This window comes from Calypte anna, chromosome 4B (genome assembly GCF_003957555.1).
Source record: "Calypte anna isolate BGI_N300 chromosome 4B, bCalAnn1_v1.p, whole genome shotgun sequence".
NCBI lineage: Eukaryota > Metazoa > Chordata > Aves > Apodiformes > Trochilidae > Calypte > Calypte anna.
The window spans coordinates 6436599-6459110 of NC_044249.1; the positions used below are offsets into that span (position 1 = coordinate 6436599).

At 38.4% G+C, this 22512-nt stretch overlaps 1 protein-coding gene across 1 annotated transcript in view; it reads left to right on the forward strand.

The window, feature by feature from the left end:
• Positions 1–18506, forward strand: part of GAB1 (GRB2 associated binding protein 1) — a 94617-nt gene extending 76111 nt beyond the window's left edge. Inside the window, 5 exon segments of the mRNA XM_030450757.1 lie at positions 10266–10355; positions 12529–12622; positions 13689–13812; positions 16652–16774; positions 17022–18506. Of these exon segments, the coding sequence (XP_030306617.1) occupies positions 10266–10355; positions 12529–12622; positions 13689–13812; positions 16652–16774; positions 17022–17180 (590 nt within the window). The 3' untranslated portion in view covers positions 17181–18506.
• Positions 18507–22512: the final 4006 nt, after the last annotated feature.

Genomic DNA, 22512 nt, shown 5'->3' on the forward strand with positions numbered 1-22512 from the left:
TTGCATCTCTCTTCTTGAAACTGAATTAATGTTTTGAATCCTAAAAGTGGTGTGTAAGATGCCTGCTTTGCTCCATCCTCAAATGCTTACAGCTAGAAAGACCCAGCTGACACTGGGGAAAAGATTTTTAGGTGCACTAACCTACCTCTTAGTCCATGTAGGGTACAGTATAGGGTGACTGGCTCTATTTTTTGCCTGTAGATTGTTAGAAGCTGTTACCACTGTGGAATATGTTTATTTAGTATAGTACAGAAGATAAAGTAATTTTAAAGTAAAGCTGTTCCTGAAAGTAAATATTACATAGTGAATGTTTATGAGCTGAAAAAAACTTTGTGAAGGTCTTGAGCTTCAACAAAAGGCAATGATTCTGATTTACCACTGGAGGCTTTATCTTATTAACACACACTGGCTCACTCAAATCTGATCAAGTGTGCTGCTGCAAGCCTTCCAGTGTTGTGAAGAGCAGATAGGATGCCACATCAGGATAGTCATACATCCCACTTCAGTAGAGTTCTCCATGCAAGTACCTCCTTATAAAAATACCTTTGAGAAAATAAACTGCAGTTCATCTAGAACTGAAAGAGGATAAGTCTTTTATAGTGGACCCTTACCTAATGAAATTGTGTGCTCTTCATATTCTACTGTGTTGCTTTCCCAGCTTTCAAGTTCTTGTAGCAACTTCCATTACAGTTGTTTCTCCTTATATCAATGTACTACAAGTCTTCTGCTAGAAATTAGTGCATAGAAACTATCAAGTTGGCTGGTATGTTCAATAAAACTTGGGCAGACATAGAAAAGGAGTAGATAGTACATAAATTAACTACCTTCTGAGTGTTGTTCCTTTTTTAAAAGTATTTTTAAAATATACCATTGCTTTGAGAGTTTCTGTTGAAGACCACTGCTGCTTTAAAATATGGCTATTGCTGCAGAGATCAGGTCAGTTGGTGATAAGGCACCAATGAGGTATACAAGGGCCCATCTGATGTTCTGTCTGAAGAAGCTGCTGCATCTTTTTTATTGGATACAGATTGCTGCAAAAAGTATTTTCACTGCCTCCAAGTAACAGCTCTTTTTTTGGTAGCTATCTTTGAAACATAGAATGATTTAAGTTGCAAGATACCTCCAAAGGTCCAACCCCCCTGCAGTGAGCAGGGACACCTGCAACTTGATCATGTTGCTCAGAGCCTTGTCAAACCTCACCTTGAATATCTTGAGGCATGAGGCCTCAAACACCCCCCCTGGGCAATTTGTTCCATCATTCCACTACCCTCATGGTAAAGAACTTGTTCCTAACATCCAATTTACTTTTCTCTAATTTAAAGCCATCTCCCCCCATCCTGTAACTCCAGATCCTTGCACACCCCCCATCTCCAGCCTTCCTGTAGCCCCTTCAGGTACTGGAAGATCACTATCAGGTCTCCCCAGAGCCTTCTCTTCTACAGGCTGAACACCCTCAGCTCCCTCAGCCTGGCTTCCTAGGAGAGGTGTTCCAGCCTCCTGGTCATTTTCATAGCATTTCCCTGACCCTCTCCATCAGGTCCATGTCTCCAGAGGACTCCAGAGCTGGATGCAGGACTCTGGTGAGGTTTCACCAAAGCAAAGTGGCAGAATCACCTTTCTCCATCTGCTGGCCACTCGCCTTTGGATGCAGCCCAGGATGTAATTGGTATTTTGGCCTTCAAGCACACCCTGTTGGCTCATGTCCAGCTTTTCATCCACCAGCAACCCCAAGTACTTTTCTGCAGGGCTGCTTTCTAAAACCTCATCCCCCAGCCTGTACTGATAGTGAGGATTGTTCCAACCCAGGTGCAGGACCCTGCACTTGGTCTTCTCTAACCTCCTGAGGTTCAACCATCATCACCTTTCACATGAGCTCCAGTGCAGTGCTGTGTTTATGCAGGTCAAGGAAATCTATTACATTCGGTGCCAAGAAAAGCATTTTACTAGGAAATAATGCAGTGAAAATAGCACATTAAAAGTGCCCTGCTTTTTGTTGCCAGATGTATATGCTTAGCATCTCCTTTAATTTTCCTTGGCTTACAGGCAGTATAGCTTGACAAGAGAAGAAAGTGCAGGGCTTGATGATAGCAGTAGCTGTTCTGTTGCATAAAGCCTGCCCTTCCCTCAGCTGTTTCTGTTTTGTAAACCTGAGATGAAACACAGGCTCAGTTACTTCTGGTTCTGCTGTCTTTGAAGAATAATGTGGCAGGCACCAAGGGTCTGGCAATCTGACTATCAGCAGTAGTGAGTGTGATGTGGATGTCTTCACAGCTTTGCCAGAAGCACCTGACATGGGTAATTTAAGTTGAATTGTTAAAACTCACCAAATTTTTAAGAATAGATGCAGGTATACAGAAGTAGCAGCTCTGACAGAGGACTGAGTAACATAATCCATCCATCAATAACATCAGCTAAATGGAGGTGATAAATAGGTCTAAAATTCACTAAAGTACTTGCACATTCTGAGGAGGGCACCCGTGCACCCATGCAGCAAGAGCCTGGGGCTCCTCTGTCTTTCTGCCTTTAGGAGCAGCCTGGGCCAGGATCCATGGTGAGCTGTGAGATCCTCTGTCTTTTTTCACCAATTTCTAGAAGAGGCTTGTTGGAACAAATGGGTTAAAAAAATAGCAAAACTTTTAAAAATTAGGTATATAAAAAATACAGCCTTGAGATTAGACTACATTTTCATGTAGTTTTATTTTTCTAGCTCACAGCTGCTTCTGTAAATGCAGGGAGCTTTCAGTACTTTCTGGAAGCCTAGGAGGTAATTTAAAACCATTGTGTCAGCTTCCTGCCCCAGTAACTTGAATTGAAGTGCTTTACTGTTTCTTTAGAGAAGCATACCAAAAGGTAAGTGATATATTGCTTGGGACAAAATGGAGAGCATTTGGCCAGGTGCTTTTCTGCATTGACCTCTAACTGAATGGCAAAATTTTCTCTCTTTTTAAAATTTTTTTAGGGTGATAATTATTTTAGCATTTTATATTGTCTATATTGATTTTGTATTTTTGCTTCTTGGCTGCTTTAGCTTGCCATGGTTGCATGTAGTCATGATCCTAAATTGGAAGCACTATTGCTAGTAGAAGACTTTGAGCAGAAGAAATATTGCATCCATCTATGTAGTTGGACCTTATTTGAAGTTTAAAAGGCTGTAACTGATTCTGCCATGGATTTACTATGTGACATTTGTTTTGACAGCCACGTGTTCCTTCCTCAAAATACCATTTATTCAAGAAGGAGCAGTAGAATTAAAGGTGCCAAAATGCAGTGAGGTGATGACTCCCTAGAGCCAGCCAAGTCTTTGCTCCATTTGTCTTGAATAGCAATTGTATTTGTCCACAATATTGTAAGGGTTCAGTTTCATTCAAGATTATTTTAAACAAAATTTTTCACACCTAGTTTTGGGTTGGATTGCACAGATTATTTTACTGATGGCAAAAACAACCAATATCTAGAAAACACTTTCAACAAAAAAATATAAATATACCAGCATTTAGCCTGAGATGCTTCTGCAACTTGATTCCATGTGATTGCCTTTAATTTCCAGCCTAGCAAGTGATAAGGTAGGTTTTACAGACAGTGAGTGATGAACACGTATCTTTTCATGCCAACAAAATACCCAGTAGCACATTGGAAACAAGGAGAGAGGAAACCAACAAAAGAAACCAGTAGAGAGGGGAAAAAATATCAAGAGTTTGGAATTAAAATTGTTTTTAACATGGTACAATTTTATCTGGTTGTTTTTCTTACACATTTTTCTCATTTAAGATGTTACAAAGCATAATTTGTGTGGTTAAACCACAAGTATGTGGATTGCTTATAAAAATGTAGCTGTATCCATGCCATGACTACTCATAAGCATCTCCCAAATAGTTTAACTTCATAGAAAATTCTGATTTTCTTTATTTAAGAGCATAGATCCTCTTTGAAGAGGTAATTGTGTGGGGTTTTCACATGGCAGGAAGCATCTGCCACACTGTGGCCCCCATAGGACCCACTGTGATGTTTCTGGTTGATCAGCATAATGAACCATTGTTGTTGTCTAGTATGATGCTGTAAAAATCCCAAGCAAAGTGGTAGTTGTTAAGGAAATTAAGAACCTTCGTCAGCCATGAAGTTAGTTATAAATAGCCTGGTGAACAGTTTCCTTGTTAAATATTTACAAGTTTGAGTGTCTGAGTTGGACAACGTGAGCATATTGCACGTGCTGATATGGCAGGAGCACCTTGCCATACTGGGAGAAACTGGGAGAAACTTAAGCAGTTAAGGCATTTGTGATAAGAGGAGCTGACATTTCATTAAAAGTAATAATTAGGAGTTAGCAGCACTGCAGAGTTTTACACTATTGTGATTGTCTGGCATATTTTCATAGAAAGGATCACTCATTTTCTCAGGCTTTAGAACAAGTAGGCATTGAAAAACTGGTGATTGTAATCAACAAGTACTGAACAGAAGATCTGTTGAAAAAGAAACTAATTTTAATCGTGGCTTTTCTGAGCAGAAATACTGTTAATTTTGCTTTTAAGAAATATTTATGTTTAATCCTTCCATTTGGTCTTGGGAGCTACAACTCCTGTTCATTCCATTTAGGAATTTTTAAAAATAATATTTTTTAGAATGCTTTGGTGCTGCTTCAGAATTCCTAAAGCAGGTTAAATACAGTTTTATGTTATAATTTTTTTACATTTTTTATTTATTTTCCCCCACAAACTCCAAAGATGACCATTAAGCTGAAAATTCTGCTTCCTCCATGTACTATATTACTTCTGCCAGGCTACTTTCTACTTAATAACTTTAAAAGAAATCCATGTCGTTTCTTGCTGTGATGCACCAGTCCTTCACTTGCAGCTGTTATTTATCTTACAAAACTTTGAGACGAGACAACAAATAATTTCAAGTAAAGATTGAGTTTGGATGGCTGCATCACAGCTGCAGAGGAAGCTATGCATAGTTTACTGGATGTAATGGTTTTTTAAAAAAATTAAACACAGGGGTTTTCTGCAGACAAACTGCAAGACTTGCTCTGATAGCAGCAGCAGAGTTGATAGCGCTGAACTCTGGAGATGCTCGGGAGAGCAGGAACAAGAGAACACAGTAATAGCACCTTATTTTTTCTTCCCTCCATACAGTTTTTTTTCCCTGTGAGCTCAATGCCTTTTTAAGGAAACATAGTTTTGATGCACACGTTGTCATGCTTTTTGCTTGGCTTTTTTGTAGACTTAATTGTAGGCTTGCTTTTCCAGTGTAAAAGTTAAACTCAGTTTCTTGTGTTTTGTGTAAAATAAAAAAAAGGAGGAGCTGTGAGCATTTTCAAGTTGTGTTCTGTGGACTTCATGAATCTTATGGAGCTTTAAAATCCAAACCAATAAACACTCTAGGACACTGTACTTTGGTTTTAAAGTAGTGTCTTTATTATTGAGTCCTTTAGATTATCATGCTTTGGGGGGTTTAAATGCAGCCTTGTAGTGTTAATTGCAAATTAGAGCAGTCAAATAGCATTTGGATGGTTAATAGTTCTGGTATTCTCCAAATAGTTTTTATGGCACTGGACAAATATTTTGTGAATACCACTGAACCTTATCTGTCAAATGTAGCTGCACTTCTTTATAGTCAGATTTTTTTCCAATTCATTCCTAATTTCTGGAGTGCTCAAAGTACCAGTACCATGAGAGAAGTAATTTGAAGAAGATGGCTATGGAAACTGCTAAGCCTCTCTTTAGATTACTACTTTTTTATATTTCATAATAGTGACAGAACAAATTTATTTCAGTTTGGTTTTACTGACTGAATGAGACTGTAGTTACCACCATCCACAGGATATCACTGACCATAACTAAGCATGTAGTTTAAACTCCTATTTGATACTGAATACTAGCATGGAAATGAGTATCAGTGTTTTATAACTAAATACGTTATTTAGTTAACTAAATATAGCTATTTAGTTCTATTATTTCTAAATAGAAACACCATGGCATGAAGTTTTCTTACTAAAAACAGGTGAAAATGCAAAATCAGCATTTTTGTATAACTCTGTGCTGAAGACCATGTCCTTAGGAATCAGAGTTCACTTGGGTGAGGAAGAAAAAGAAAGAGGGAGGTTATTCTGCAGAACTGAAAACCAAATAGTTAATCCTGTGGGATTAATACTCTGAGCTTCAACCTTGTTTTTCAAGGAGAAATCTACAGTAAATCTGAGTTCTGGAATTCTTGGACCTCAGTGCAAATTTCAGTTTGATTACAAGGAAAAGGGGGAAAGATGAGTATTTTTAAATAGAAATGAGAAACTGTAAGTAGTTATGTCCCTCTGAAAGTACTTGTGTGATGCAGGCACTTATGTGGCTGGTTTTGCTTTTTGCACTCCCCCTCCTATTCCAGGGAAATCACTGCTCCAATATTTCTACGTCTGATCTCCCTGCCTCATGAGGATTTGTCCTGTTGGCCAGGAAGCAGCATTAGCAGATCACACATTTCTTAAATTTTATGTCACTTTAGTAGGTCTACCTTAAAATTTTAAGCCCTAAACAGCTGGTATTTAAATAGAGCATTGGCCTCTTTTGTGAGGATGTTTGCAATTTCCTGATGTAAAATTCCTTGCCAGCAAGCCATGGACTAAGCATCCAGTCAGAAAAGAAGCCTTCTTAACAGAGACCTTGTTTAGTACTAGAACTTGAAGGCAATAGCCTGAAAACAAATGAGGCTCTTCTCTGGGTGGCTTTCATCCTCAAAACTAAAAATATTAGGACCCACCTACTCTTGATGCAGGAGTTGGCTGCGCTGGGACCCCTTGTTTTTCCCTCAGTGTTGTACTCCAAGTGTTTTATGGAAAACAAAAAGAGAGAATACATTAGCCAATGGAAAAACCAAAAGGCTTTTCAGTTTAAGTCGTTATTTGAAACAAAACCAAACATGTGAAATGTACTCTTCTCCTGATGACTTCTCAGACAAAGGCAGCATTGACATACACTGAAATGCCAGGAGCAGAATTCATGCCATCTGAGTGCACTCTAATGCTAGATCCATAATCACTTGTTCTGCTTGGCAGTTTTTACAGGCAACCATTTGTTAGAAAAATAGACTTCGTTAGTGATTTTTCAGCTCAGAGTGCCCTTGCACAGCATTCATCTGATAGAACTTGAAGAAGCTGAGCTCTTACTCCTGGCTGTAGCACTTTGCATTTCACAGGTGGTGACTTGACTGAACAGTGAAAACATCTAATTTTCACTTCTTGTTTGGTTGGTTTCACTTGCCATAATTTATTTGGGTTTCTTCTCCTGTGTAGGTTTGCATCTAGTGGTGTTGCAACACAGTTAATTTCCTTTTCAGTTAAAATAAATAAATATAAACCCTATATTTTGAAATCCAGATTTACTGCTCCCAGAATAGGTGTGTAAGTCAAAACCTTGTTTTTTGTGAGTGCCTAAGCACTGAATGAGGTAAATTTGGGCTTGTGGGCCTTTACCATGGGAAGTGTCTTCCTTAGCATTGCTGTTGCTGGAATGCTGTATGGAAATAAAAGCATTACAGAAATAAATAACTTCAGTTCTGTGATTATGATTCCTCCACTTCCTTTTCTTTTGCCCAGTATCAGGTCTTTCTGTTGCACAGTCTCCTTGTAGGGAGGCAAAAAAACCCAAACTGCCCTGTGTAAACATTTTCATTCTCTGTAATACATGAAACTAGAGGAATTGCATTATCCTGGCTGGTTGGTAGCAGCAAACTATTTTGCCACCAGATTTATTTAGGCTGAATAGTCTTTCAGCAGCAGGAGATAAAAACTCAGAGACTTTATTTTATGCCGAGACATTTTGTGTTTTTGTCTGATGCAAGAGAGAAATATTTTGGGGATCTCTATGTATTTATATAGATCTGAAAGCTTCAGAAAGGTTTGTAAGTCCTACAGTAAGTATGATGCAGGTAGCCACATAATATCCATGTTCTGCAAATGGGGACAGTCACAGCTGAGGAAGGGGTAGCTACATGAGATCATGCAGCATCATTAACAGAAGTAGAAATAATGAGTCACAGCCCTGAGTTTCTTGCTCTTATCTTCTGTATTATGTGTTCCAGGCACTTCAGCCTGTGTCTGGCTGTAAGAGCCAGAGAGGTTATAAAGTACACACTTGCTAAATAATTTCATTAACTCTGTTGCCTCTCCTAGACTTCTCCCCATGCTCTCATGTGTGATTGTGTATCAGTGTGTTGATTGGCATTTTAAATTGTGTTGTTTTGGGCTAGATTTCTTTTAAATCAGATTATAAAACAAAATTAATACAACCAGACAATTATATTCAGCATGAAATTGTTCTTAATAAAAGGTGTTTGAATTTGAACCTCTACATTTGTTCAAAGTTTGAAGATCTTGGTTGTTTTATATAGGCAAGCTTTTATCATAGAAGTGTAGGCAAGGTTCTTAAGAATATTGAACTGGCTCAGAATGAACTATGCCAGCATGCTGGGTCATGCTTTTGACTTAGCTCCAGTCAATATCAAACTTTACAGGAATGGTGTTTGTACCACTTTGCAATTTGGGTCTTTGGTTAGCATTGCCCAACTGCTCGGGCATTTCATTGGTACTTCAAGCCACTGAAGGGAGAATCTGATTTAGAAATTGGAAAAAGAACTGTATGAAAATAATTTTATTGTCATTCCTTTTTAAGGAACTTGCTATGCAGCACTACTAGTATATACATAAATTTTGTTTTACTTGCATGGTCTCCCAGAAGCCCTGCACTGCATAGAAGTTAAGATAGGGTACAAAACCTTCCTGTTTACCTCTCTTACTGTTACTTGATTATTCCCAATACTTCAGTGATAACAGTAACAGAGCACTACATATGCAAAACCTTTGGGGTAGAGATTTGCGAACTTCTACTGTTTGTTGCCAAGTTTGGTTTTTACAAAGCATTCTCACTCATTGCAGGTACCAGCCCACATCTGAGCCTGGACCAGTCCTTTTCCGTTTTGTGCTGTAGGGCAACTTTATAACATAATCAGACTTAAACTTTTCATTTGGTTTATTGTAAGGATTTACCTTTCATATGGCTTCCTGGTATACCACTTGAAGGCTCTCTCATTTTCTAATATTAATACTTTGACAGATAGACTTTCATGAAAGTTTAGGGTTATTACATATTATTGATCATAGAATTATCAAATGGTTTGGGTTGGAAGAGACCTTACAGATCATCCAGTTCCAACCCCCCTTGATGGGCAGGAACACCTTCCAGTAGACCAGGTTGCTCACAGTCTGTCCAGCCTGCTCTTGAACACTTCCAGGGATGAGACATCTTATTTATTTAAAATAGGCAATGTGACCTGAAAGTCTCAGAGTTTGGTTGAGTTGGCTAGGAACATCCTTGTTGGGAGAGTGGTGAAATGATTGCCTGTAGAGAGCTTACTGTCTCTTGTGTTCTCTTAGTTTGTACTCTTTGTTAGCAGATTTGTCTGAAGTGTTATGTTATACAGTACAGGGGAATTTTATGCTAATAGCATGATACTCTATGGTAGCACAACATACTGGGCAATGATTAATGCATCCACAGCATGTGTATATAGGTATATATACAATCTAAAATTTGTATACAGGTATATATGCAATCTAAAAAGAGGTTTGAGAATCTAATTTTATGATGGAGCCATTTGTGGTGGAGCTCGTGTTGTGCTGTGGGACAGGGAGCTTGGGAAGAAATTCCCCCCGTGTCTGCAAGGGTGGAGAGGTGGTTTTGGTATAAATATAGAGGTCTGGGGAAAAGATAAAGAAATATAGTGTGGAAAAAGAATCTTGCTGCTTCTCAAACACAGGGTAGATAGGAAACCTTCTGAGAGTATTGCTGTTTCCTAGGTAATATTCTTACTAAAGAGGATTTTGTTTCTTTGAGGGTACCTCAACTTGCATCTGAAACATGACTGTTCTCCTGTCATGACAGATATTCCTCAAATACAGATTTTTTTTTTTTACATAATGCAGCTTGAAACCAGTTAATAGTAATGGTCAGTTACAATACTTGTTGATGCACTTTTTAGCCTTTTTGTGCACCTTTTATGCTTGCCTCTGACAAATTACCTGCATGCAGTGTTTTCTTTGTTTCTGGTTTGGTGCTTAAGCCCTTACTGTGAGACCTAGCTAGGCTGTAAAATTCTCCTGCAGCAGCTTGCTTATGCTTGTGGCTTTAACCTTCTTGCAGCATTGTGCTGTTTATTTGCAAAATTCCATTTTCCAGTTACAAATAGAATATTATTAAGAGAGTCTTCTTTTTACCAATTAGGTCAAAGTCCTAAAATTTTAAGACCTAAACCACATGGTTTAGAGCGAACTGATTCACAAACCATAGGTGACTTTACTACAAGGAGAAAGGGTATGTACTTTAGCACTGTATGTATATGGAGCTTTATAAAACTAAGTAAAACAAAAATTGAAAAAACTTGTATTCTAGAATAACTTTAACTCTTGTATCATCTTTTTACCTGTTATATATCTAAGATCATCGATGTGCTTTTGTTGTCAAGCAAAAAGTTTCCTGTGTAAGGAATTGAAAGTCTTTCTGGCTTGAACAGTGCATGGAAATCTTTCCTTGACAATAACATGGGTGTTCTGATCTCCTAAGTTGTAGCTGCTCATATCTTGGTTTTTGTCAATTTAGAAGCAATTATATATGACTATCTATAAGTTGCTTGAAATAATTTTTATTATACAATAACCTGAAATCATAGTTACTTGAGTCTCCTGCTGTTGGCCAAACACACAAACAAATAAAGTAAGATATTGATTCTCTGACCATTTTCTAGTACAGAGATAAATTTATGCATCTTAATGAGCATTAGCTCAATTAGCCTGATGAGGTTTATTTGATGGTATTGAGTTGGTGTCTTACATGATCACAAGAAGTAGAGGAGATTACAAATTGCATTAAAAAAACTCTTACCAAAGTGTCACTGTCACCTTTGATTGTTAAAATGCATTGGAGCTGGATGAAATATCCTGCTGTTCTCAGTGGGCTTCATGCTGCCGGGTAGTCTTGGGCCTTTACAGAGGATTTTTGTCACTCATGTTTTAGTATCATCTTGCCTACATTAAGTTCAATTCTGCCTTTTTAATCTCATATGATAACATATCTTAAGGTAGATGAGGAGTAGTTCCTCTCCTGAGTCTGTGGTCACAATTTTTTTTTTGTGAGCAAGTGAGTTAAAAGTGGCAGAATTACTGGGGTAGGCTTGAAATGCTTTGAGTGCATAATTATTACTTCTCAAGAGAGAAAGAGAAAACTGTTTGGGATACTAAAGTCTAATACTTACCCAGAAAATTTGAATCAGGGATCCTTATACTGAATATGTGATAGCTGACTTTTCAGTAAACTCAATCTCAAGAGTGACTAATGAAAGGATAATAATTACAGTTCTGCTTTCTCCTTTTGAGACAACCACACTGATTGAGCAACTGGTTTCTGTCAGTTCCTCCTGTGGTCACTTGTGACAGCTCTTACTCCATACAAACTAATGCCACATACCTCATGTTTGATCTTGGTAAAACTGCTAACAGGGAGCAAAATGGGGAGGAGTAGGGAGCAAGGGCAACTAGGAGAGGAAGAGGTGTTATAATGATACTGTATTTCTAAAAGCAGTGTTAGGAAGGATGAAATTGAGAGTCAAGCTGTGATAGCACTTTGAGTGTGTGATTTATTATTATTATTATTATTATTATTATTATTATTATTATTATTATTATTATTGGTTTTTTCCCCACAAGCCCATTTTTATGCTTTTTTTTTTTTTGACCCTTCCAGTTGTTTGGGAAGGGTGAAACATACAAGATGGAGGGGAACTAATAATGTGTTTCTCACTTACACCGTACTTGTGGTTCTGTTATGAAAACTGAATTTAAAAATGGTGCCTTTTCTTAGCTGTCATTAATGGTACAAGCATGCTGATATTCCCACTGTCTGTTGATAATCATGGAAGCAAGCCAAGCACCTCTTGGAATTGAAGCTAGGTGTTGGCTCATACCTCACTTTTGCAAACTGTCTTAGCTGCAGATTCTGCCCACACTTTGAGCTGTGAAACCTCATCAGTAAGGGCACACAGATGTAACCAGGGCAGAGTTTGCATAATAACAGTTGTCCCCGAGCCAAGAAAAGTAGCCAGAGTTGGCTCTGCTGAAAGTGTCCATCAGGCCCTCTCCTGGGCTTGTGGTTCAACAAGCATTGTGGTGGAGTAATGACAGAACATGGTGCTGCCATTTGCAGAACCTCTTTTCAAAACAGAACTACTACGTGCAAGTATATTTTGAAAAATTCTTAAATTGTGGGATTTTTTTTCCCTATTTGATATTGCTTTTTTGGTACCTGGGAAGATTAAAATACAGGTTAATATATCATGGCTTTCTGAGAACTGAACACTGTCTCCTTTTCCTAGCTAGTATTCGCTATTCTAAAAATAGTAATTTTTTGCTTGTTTTATAGGCTTTCATAAACTGTTAAATTTATATTTGTTTCAGAATGTTCTGTGCTTTAAGATTGTCTGTTTCTTCTATAGCAAAGCCAGCTCCACTAGAAATAAAACCTCTGCCTGAGTGGGAAGAATTACAAGCCCCAGTTCGATCTCCTATCACCAGAAGTTTTGCACGGGAGTAAGTTTCTTAGCTTTTCCTCATTTGGATTAATTGTTCTCATTAACTGTAGTGTTAATAAATGTGTGTATATGTGTTATATTTTTAGCCTGTGTAATACAAATTGAGGATTCTTCTAGAAGTGTGTGTGTATATGAGTGTATACCACAGAATCAGAATGTTTTAGGTTGGAAGAGACCTCCAAGATCATCCAGTCCAACCTTTGACCAACACCATAATCTAACTACTAAGATGGTCCTTAAGGACTAGGTCTAAACACCTTTTTAATACCTCCATGGATGGTGACTCCACCACTGTCCTGGGCCATTCCAATGCCTGACATCCCTCTCAGTGAAAAAATATTCCCTAACATCCAGCCTAAGCCTCCCCTGGTGCAGCTTCCATCCATTCCCTCTGGTCCTGTCAGTTCACTAAGGAGCAGAGGCTGTTTCCCTCCTCACTCCAAACTCCCTTGAGGCAGCTGGAGAGAGCCATAAGGTCTCCTCTCACCTCCTCTTCTCCAGACCAAACACCCCCAGCTTCTCAGCTCCTCACAGGAATTCTGCTCCAGGCCCTTCAGGAGCTTTGTTCCCTTCTCTGGACACTCTTCAGCACTTGTGTCCCTCTCACAATGAGATGCCCAGAACTGAACACAGCACTCAAGATGCAGCCTCCCCAGAGCTGAGTAGAGAGGGATGATCACCTCCCTATTCCTGTGAGTTCCTCTCACAAGCCAGGATGCCATTGGCCTTCTTGGCCACCTGCACACACTGCTGACTCATATTAAGTTGATCATCAACCCATACCCCCAGGTCCCTTTCCAAGTTACAGCTCTCTAACCAGACTTCCCCGGGTCTGTAGCTCACCATGGGGTATGGATATATGCTCACGTGCATTGAAACAAAGTATGTCTGTGAGAACTTTTATTTTGTAATATTAAGTATAAGGGACTGTGTATAACCAAAAAATGGGACACTCCAGTAGACTTGAATGAAAATTTCAGCTCTAATATGCTTATTTTTGTTGTTTACCAGGAGGTTTAAGATATTCGAGATGTAATGTTTGTAAAATAATTCCTGGTAATTAGCTCCTCCAGGTTTCCCATGTCTCCCAGACCGGATTCAGTTCATAGCACAACTTCCAGCAGTGACTCGCACGACAGTGAAGAGAATTATGTATCCATGAATCCAAATCAGTCCACTGAAGACCCAGTATGTAACATCTACATCTTAACTACTCTCTTCCTGTGCAGTCCTTACTTCTAAATCATGCAAACACAGATCTTTCCACTCAACTTCAGTTCCTTTATATTTCTAGATAAAAATAACAATAATAAAATCTCTGTGGAAAACCTATAATTTTGGTAAGATTTCACTGAAGAAGAGTATGATAATTATATAAAGAGAGTGGTTAGTACACATATCTATTGTGTAAAACAGCTCAATACATTACTTTCATTTTTTTTCTTTTCCCTAGAAACTGCCTCCTCTTTGTAATTCCTTGATATTATGATATCAAGGAAAAAACTGTCTTAGAACCTCTGAGTCATGCTTCAAAACCTTTATTAAAAGGGCATCTAGCAAGAAATGTGGAGGGAACAGTGGGAAAAAAGGATTGCTGTTTGTTGTTTATGTTCTATAAGAACTGAGCTTTGTGTACTCTTATTAGGGTTCTTTCAAAAACGAGGATAGAGGAGGTCTTTGTATATTGAATCTTTATTTTTCTCCCTTTTGAGGGAGAGTTTTCTCAGGTAATAAAGATACTCAGCATCAGTACAGTAGGTGCAGAGCTAGTTAGGAAAGCTAATGATGCAGCTGTGGGTTTTGTATGATTAGGTGGGAAGGAGGGAGAGAAAAAGAAGAGCCAGTAACAGTATTTTAATATAATAAAGTATCAGCAGACCTAAGCCTAAACCAAAGTGTGGTCCAGAATACCTTTAAAGCATTGGATGAAACCCTGTATCCAGAGCAGTGTAGTTCAATGCATTCACCACGTTTGTACAGTTTGGGTTCCTAGTAGGAGATACAGCAGCACTTTTCATCCCTGCAGCATTGTGAAAGACCTTCTTTGGGTGGGCCTGTCTGGCACTTCTTTTGTTCTGTTCCTTTGGCTGCTGCCTCAGCTGGCATGTGCTGGCCCGTTTCGCTGCACCCTGGACTCTGCTCCTCTCGCAGCACTGCTTGCTTCCCCATCCCCTGCTGCTCTGGGTACCCTGCCCGACCTCCTCCAGTCTCCCTCTGCTCCAGCTCACTCTTTTCTGCCCCTGGATGCTGCCACACAGGTTCCCCTGAGCAAAGCCCCCTCATGCTGACTTCCCTGGGGCAGCTCAGTCTGGGTGCAAGCTGAGGAGCTGGCCCAGCATCCTGGCCTCTGCTTGGCACCCCCTCTGACCTGCCCCAGGTGAAGGGTGCTGCAGCAGTGGGGAGCTGATGGTGAAAAACTCAGTCCCCTCTCTCTTGCAAGGGGCCTTGGTAAGTAATGGGTAGCATCCCATGTTACAAATACAGGAAAATTCCCCTTTCACACAGAGTGTTAGCATCCCCATTGCCCACCCTTCTCCCTGCAGCAGAATTGGTGTTCAAATTGGGGATTTCTGTTGATTCTTCCAGTGCCATTACAGGGGTTTAACTTCAGTGCCAAGGTGGTATAACTAATATTGTGGCTCAGGAGGCCTGTGGGTAATATCTTCTGTTTGCTTGCACCGTCCATTCTTAAAGGTTGTTTTCCAGATTTCTTTTCATTTTTGTTTATGTGTACTTAAAGTTTCTGTTTTCCAATGCATATGTTCTGCCTGTCGAGTTTGTTTGAAATAGCAGACGATTTTTTGTTGGAAGAGAAACAGCTTTTTACTTTCTGCTGGAAACATTGGTACAAAGCCTAATTTTTGTATTCTACATATCCAGAAGTTTGTTTAGAGAATGTGGGCAACAAAAATGAACTTCATCTCAGTTGTTTGCATTTGTCCTGGTTACCACTTAAATGAGTTGGATGATACCGATATAGCGGGTAACTTAAATTTTAGAAGCCCAGGCCATTCAGCTTTAACCCATAACATAGTTTATTTCCTAGAGAACCTGAATGTTTCCAGATATCTCAAGGGCTTTTTTTTAAAATATGCCAATTACATAGATATCCTGGAAATTTGTATTTGTTCCAGCTGCATCTTAGAAAGGAGTCCATAGTTTTCCATCTTTTTCTGTCATCGGCTTTGAAGCATCATGTTTGGACATGTCATACTTCTGTTTTATTTAATAAAATCAGCAATATTCTGCTTTTTCTTTCAAGTTGCTGTCAGCCTTGCCCTTCTGTCTTTCCTTCTGCCTTCCTCTTCATTTTTTGCTGACTGCTGCCCTCTGTCTTCCTTTTTTTTCTTTATCTTTTAGAGAAGAGTCCTTCTATTGTACTGTTCCTATAACACCTGTTAAGAGGGAGGGATCAGTCTGGGAGAGGACAGAGGAGGTGAGGTTGGAAAAGTCTGGGCTAATTGAAATTTAGGAATATATGATGCAACTTCAGTTCAGGCAGACCTACACAAATTATCTGAAGTTTTAATCTTTTGGTCTTATCAGCTGAATAACTCACACTTTCTTTTTCAGTTTAATCACAATGGCTTTTAAATTAAAAGTTTCATTTGAAGTATTGCCACTACTGTAAGGTTGAAATTCTTGTAGGGAATATAACAGCAATTAGAGGAAATAAACTTTTGTAATTAAGTAATGCTAAATTTGAGGTGTTAACAGTTTCATTTAAAAAGATCAGACCACTCTCCATTCTTAATCTCATTATATGGAAGGGACATTAAGTGGAAGGCACAGATTGGCATGGCAACCTTGAAATGGGGGGGGTTGGTTTTGGGAATTTTTGACTCTGTCCCAGTTTTGGCTTAGAATATAACCACTTGTTATATAATGTCAATATGATTTGCATGTCTTAAGTGATTGCAAGAGCTCACAATACGTTCTTTAACCTTTGATATCTTAGCTGTTTATAGTAAGTTTTATAATGTGGACCATGAGAATGTCCATTTCTAACTGAAGTTACTTATTTCAGAATTTGTTTGGAAGCAACAGTCTTGATGGAGGAAGCAGTCCTATGGTAAAGCCTAAAGGAGATAAACAAGTAGAATATTTAGATCTGGATCTAGATTCAGGAAAATCTACCCCACCTCGTAAGGTAAGCAGATTTTTAACTCTTGCTTTTTTGTTATCAGGAGTTTAAAATTTCTTCCCAAGTAATTGCTGGGAAAGAGGGACTCTCCAGAAAGATCGTGTTAACTAGTTAGTCCAGTGGTCAATAGGAGAGCTTATGCAGGGCCTTTCAGAGAATCCTGTGCTTGTTCTACATCTGTTTGGGACACCTACTTACTTTCCTCTGTTGATTTATTAAACATCCATTTTTCACTCTCCTTTGCACTTCCCAGAAAAAGAGCAGTGGTTCAGGCAGCAGTGTGGCAGATGAAAGAGTTGATTACGTTGTGGTGGACCAGCAGAAAACACTAGCACTGAAGAGCACACGAGAGGCATGGACTGATGGGAGACAGTCTACAGAATCTGAAACACCTACAAAAACCATGAAATGAAAAGACTGCTTTTTTCTTCAAAGAACAGAAAGGAATGACTTTTGAAGAATTACAGAACCACAATGGCAGTGTTATCCGAATGTCCAGCACCTGATTCACTGGAGTGTGAATTGGTTCTTTACTGAACAGGATGGAAGCCAAAGGACACTTTCTCAAAGGAATTTTAAGATCCTAAATTGGCTCTGTGGTCTCTGGAAAAAATGCAGCCTGTAAATAACATGTAAACTAGTATTGCTTAGCTTTCAGAAAACTTTTTTTGTTCTGTAGTTAACACATTTGTAGTATTACTATGTTTATGCACTTTTTCAGATACAATGTTGGTTCAGGTATTCCCAGTTAGTGTACCTTAACACCTATTTCACCTGGAGAATTGGTTTTTTCCTTACACTACTATTCCTTACAATTTTAGGTTAATTAAGCTACATGTAGATACAGAAATTAATATTTGGAGTTCATTTTAACAATTGAAAATTGATTTTGCAGATAGACTTTCACAATTGAATAATCTACTTGAAATGCCAAGAGACGACCGTTAGCTACATACTTGTTTGTATTTAATACACAAAAGATTATTTGGAAGACTACAGGTTACCTTCCTAACAAAAATTGCTGTGAGTTAATAATAATGAACTGTACTGGGTTTAGACCTACAATCCTGGCTTATATGTTAGTTGTTAGTGGTGGAACTTCTATTGTATTTTATTAATGACAGTGTTCTGTGTTCAATGAGTGAAGATTCTGCAGGGTGGGATCTTACACTTTTAAAGACTGAATAATTAAATATCAAGTAAGCCTGCAAACCACTGATGGCACGCAGTAATATTGTGCTCTCACTCTTATTAACAATAAATAACCTTTATATAATTTACAAAAGGTAGAGTATATAAATCAGGTACGTACCAAGCACTGTTGTGCTAATACACTGATCAGGTTTAGACAATGAGCTTTAGTTTTGTACTATTTAGAAGTTCTAATGTCAGTTTTCAGTTCAAGATTAATGGGACAGTTTGACATTCACTGTTTGTAGTACTAGCAAAATACTGTGATTTTTGAATTAGACATTAATTCAAATGGAAATACTGTGTTTTGATACCATAGTGCCCTTCTTATGATCTCTGTTTTACTTTAATCTCCTGCTTGGCCTTATATTTAAATCCCTATGCAACTGATATTTTATATCTCTGTTTTTAAAAATTAGATAATATACTTAAAATGATCCCCTTGTAAACCACTTGTTGCTCTTTCCTGGTACAGGATTTTAAGCTCTGTATACTGTGATCCTTTATTTTACTATGCCAGTTCCAAATAATAATCTGCCTTGGTTTAGAAACATTTTTTGTTATTTGGAAGAAGATATAGTTCTTTAAATACGTGAACAAGTTAGGTCTAGATAGAAAACTTACTAACACTTTTTTTTTTTTTTTTTAACACACCCTCAATAAGCTGTTGGTTTTATTTTCCCACCCAATTGTTTTATTTTGGCCAGATCATTTAAAAGTTGAGCATAGAGATGTGTTGTTTTCTGGCATGTTTGCCTTAGTGCTGTGCCTAATCTACCACTGGTTGTTTCTCTCCCCTCACAGCCACAGTCTACAGTATGTAAATTATCTTAACAAAGATTCTTTTACAATTAGTAATATTTTGATGCTTTGAATGTTCATTTTAAAAAAAGAAACTAAACACAATGCATTTTGAGGTGAATTTTAAATAAATCAAGTTGTTCAGTTTTGATGTGTAAACTCCATCCTGTGAAACAGCAAACCAATGTCAGTGCCTCTGTGGAGGTGCCTAGGTACCAACCACACTTTTTCAAAACTGTAGATTCTCTTAGTACATCTAGAGAACATGTACAGCTACAGACATTTTTGAATTAATCTCTGACTTAAAAAACCCTTCCCTAAGCAGCTAAATAATCTGAATTTCCAGTCTACTGGGAGCCCAAAGAAGTGATGTGAGCCAGGGAACCTTGATGGCTCAATCAAAAATACTTCAGATCCATAAAGATTGGGGAGTGATAGCTCAGTTCTGCTTTGACCCTCTTCCTACCCAACAATAAACTCTTATTCACTGATGCTGCAGCTGAAGCACCCACAGACATGGTGAGTACTTGGTAAGTAATGTGAAGTGTAATGAAAGTTTTGATTTAGGACCCTGGCTTTAAGCATTTTATTGGTGCACTGATAGCATTGCATCTCCACTGCTGAGATGCCTGTAATTCATTAACAGATGTGGTTGGATAATCACTCTGCTGCTCATCCTACATAACTGGTTTGGTGCTTGCCACTGGGGAGAAGAATCCATACTCTGGACTTCTGTTGGAGGAAGATGATCTTGGAATATTTCAAACTCTTCTTTATTTATTTTCCCAATAGACAGGAGAACTTGTGGGAGAAGGTTTGGAAGGGCTGCCCATCTTTTACCTCTCCCTAACCTACCTGTCCCTGAAAAGTTTACCAACTACACGACTGTGTATTATTTTTAAAACTCTTTGGATTTTTGTAATTGAGCAGTGATATTTATATTTCAATACCTATAGTATTTTTTTCAGATGCTGAAATATTTTCTGATAATGAAGTATAAATGCCTAAACATTGGTTTCCTATGCTGGTCTGTATCTTTCTAACATATTTTTCCCCCAAAAAATACTCTGTTTAATTAAATGTTTTGAAAAACTATTACTTTTACAATAGCTGATCTGTTTTTCCTGTGAGCAGGAGTTTCTTTAACATATCAAATCATCACTGTTGTTATTCAGGATGATCACCAGTGCAGAAAGGAATTCAGATGATTAATACAAACCAGTAACACAAAAGAAGTGAATACAGCCTATTATAAAATGTGTATTCATGTCTCCTACCAAGGACTCAGAAAATACATGTGGCACAAAGGAAACATGTTCTACAGCACACATAATAATGCAGCATCTTTGCAATAAAAACTGTATTGGAAGCCCCTGTATGTCCTGTTTATTCTGATCCTATAGTTACAGGAAAGTCACTGTAGTACAAGAAAGTAGGGGGCAGATATATCTCAATATGAACTGAGTGGTTTTCAAAATCTTGGATGAGGATTTGCTTAAATATTTAAATACTATGGGAAAGATGGGCCCAGGTCATAACTGACAAGAAACAAAGTAGCATGAGGCAGGCAAGAAAACTGTGGAAAACAGCTTGAGATGAAACAGCTTGAGATGCAACGGCAGCAGCCTCGATTCTACAGATTTGGGTGTTCGTGGAATCCCTCTAGCACCGTTGTTTTCTGGGATAAAATTTCAGATTTAGTTTAAATAGTAAAGTTACGTCTTGCCTAGGAGAACTTTTTTCAGTTTTATCCTCATCTTCCAGGAGGAAGTGGAGTAGTTTAACAGCAGCACCAAGAGATGGAGGCAGTGACTGTAGCACAGTCTCGCTCTGGCTGCCCGGAGAGGGTGGTGAGAGGGGAACCTCATGGGTGCAAAGAGAACCTGGCCCGAGAGGGAGGAGAATCTTGTGTTTGGAAAACATCTCTGCATCTCTGTTACATCTCTGCATGTAATGAAGTGTGTGTGCGTTATTTTATATATAAAAAAATGTATTTTAAATATTAAAGAAAAACATGGTTTTGTATTTTGGTTGAGCCTTTTCAGTCACGGCAGCGTGCGAGTAAAACCTGAAAGCATTTTATGTATTCTCTGTGCTCCCAGTTACAGAACCTCCGATTTCTGAGGCTTTCTGTAACTAGTATCATCAGGTGACACCATGAGAGCTTGGCGTTTTTCCATGGGTAAATTTTATTGATCAAAGACCTTGTTTTAAACTGAACACAAAGAGTCTGACATGCTGTGTGGATCTGTTTGTGTTCCCAAGTTTTCACTGGTTTGTGGTTGTGCAAAATGGGATATGTTTTTGGTCTTCATGTGTCAACCTTCTTGTAGTCTGCTTTTTGAAGATTAACCTAAAACCTAGTAGGCTTACAGATGCTCAATACAGTTTAAGTACTGCAGATGAAGTCAGTGCTGGTTATTTTGTATGGAACTTTAATTTTGCTGAGGCATTGACAGTAATTTGAAAAACTTCAATGACACCTTCATGGTACTCAAGATTTAAAGAGCATGATGGGCAGATAGTTTTTTGTTTGTTTTCTAACAAGTATAGCATGGTTTTGATGGCTGATGTGGCTGCTGTGTCTGTCTGTAGGTATCACCTGAAGCACCATTAATCTGAGACTGCAAGAAAAAAATGATGGTGACAGAAAAGTGATGGCTTTGAAGTACACTTAATTATAGTTAGCTTGGGATGGGATAGCCCAGATCAACATCAGGGTTGGGAAGGGTTAGAAAAACTGACAGGATTTAATCTCACTTGCATAGTATTTCACTTTTGCATTTTAAACTGAATATTAAAAAAGCAAAACAAAAGCCCCTAATATCTGAATGCAAACCAGGCTCTTGCCCCTCCTCTCTCCCACCTTCTTGAATCCAAGTGGCTGCCATCTGTCCCGTGGTGTGACCACAAACAACCCAATTTCATCCCATTCATTTCCCAGACTTTGGGAAGATTTACAGTGCTGATGCATGTGCAGCAAAGCCTTTTACCATAATTGCTGCACAGCTGAAAGTATCATTCAGTGTTGCTCTTACTTGTGGTGTTTCAATTTCTTGTTTAACAAGTAGTCATCTAAAGAATATTAATTAAAGTTACGATTACAGAACTGAGCAACAAAAATTAAAGACATATTGCCCAAGAGGTTTGACAAAAATCTGTAATTAACCTGTTCTTTACTTAGTTCATAAATACGTTAATAATTAGTTGTTTCTACAGTTTAGTACTGGCTGAGAGGTTTTTTTTCCTTACTGTGTATTTGACCATATGTTGGTGTTTAGCACAGCAGTAAATCCTGTGGTGAGCTGCTTTCTGCCATTGTTTGGTTTTAATTGAAGGTCTGTATCTGGGGTCTGCATGGACTGTTATGATTCTGTGTGTTCATAAGCATCTTGTTAATTGGGAAAGTCCTGATTCCTCTTTTGCTTGGGGTGCTTTTTTTGATTTTTGAGGTTGGATTTTTTTTTTTTTATTTTTATTTTTATTGTCTTCCACTTTGCTCTTAGGACTTCAAGAAGCTCAAAACCTTTAGTCTTCCTTTCCCCTTTTGACAAGATGTGTGTTTTTTTGTAATTATTATGTCTGCTCTCTGTACTGGTCACAAGTCTAACAAGTTGCTTTATTTTTGCCTCTAATTGACCATTTTCCTCTGAGCATGGCAGAGATTTTGGTAACTCCTACTTCACAACATGGTTCTCTTCACTTGGAAAGAGCCTGCCCAAAATTTGGATGTAGGAGTGGACTGACTCCTA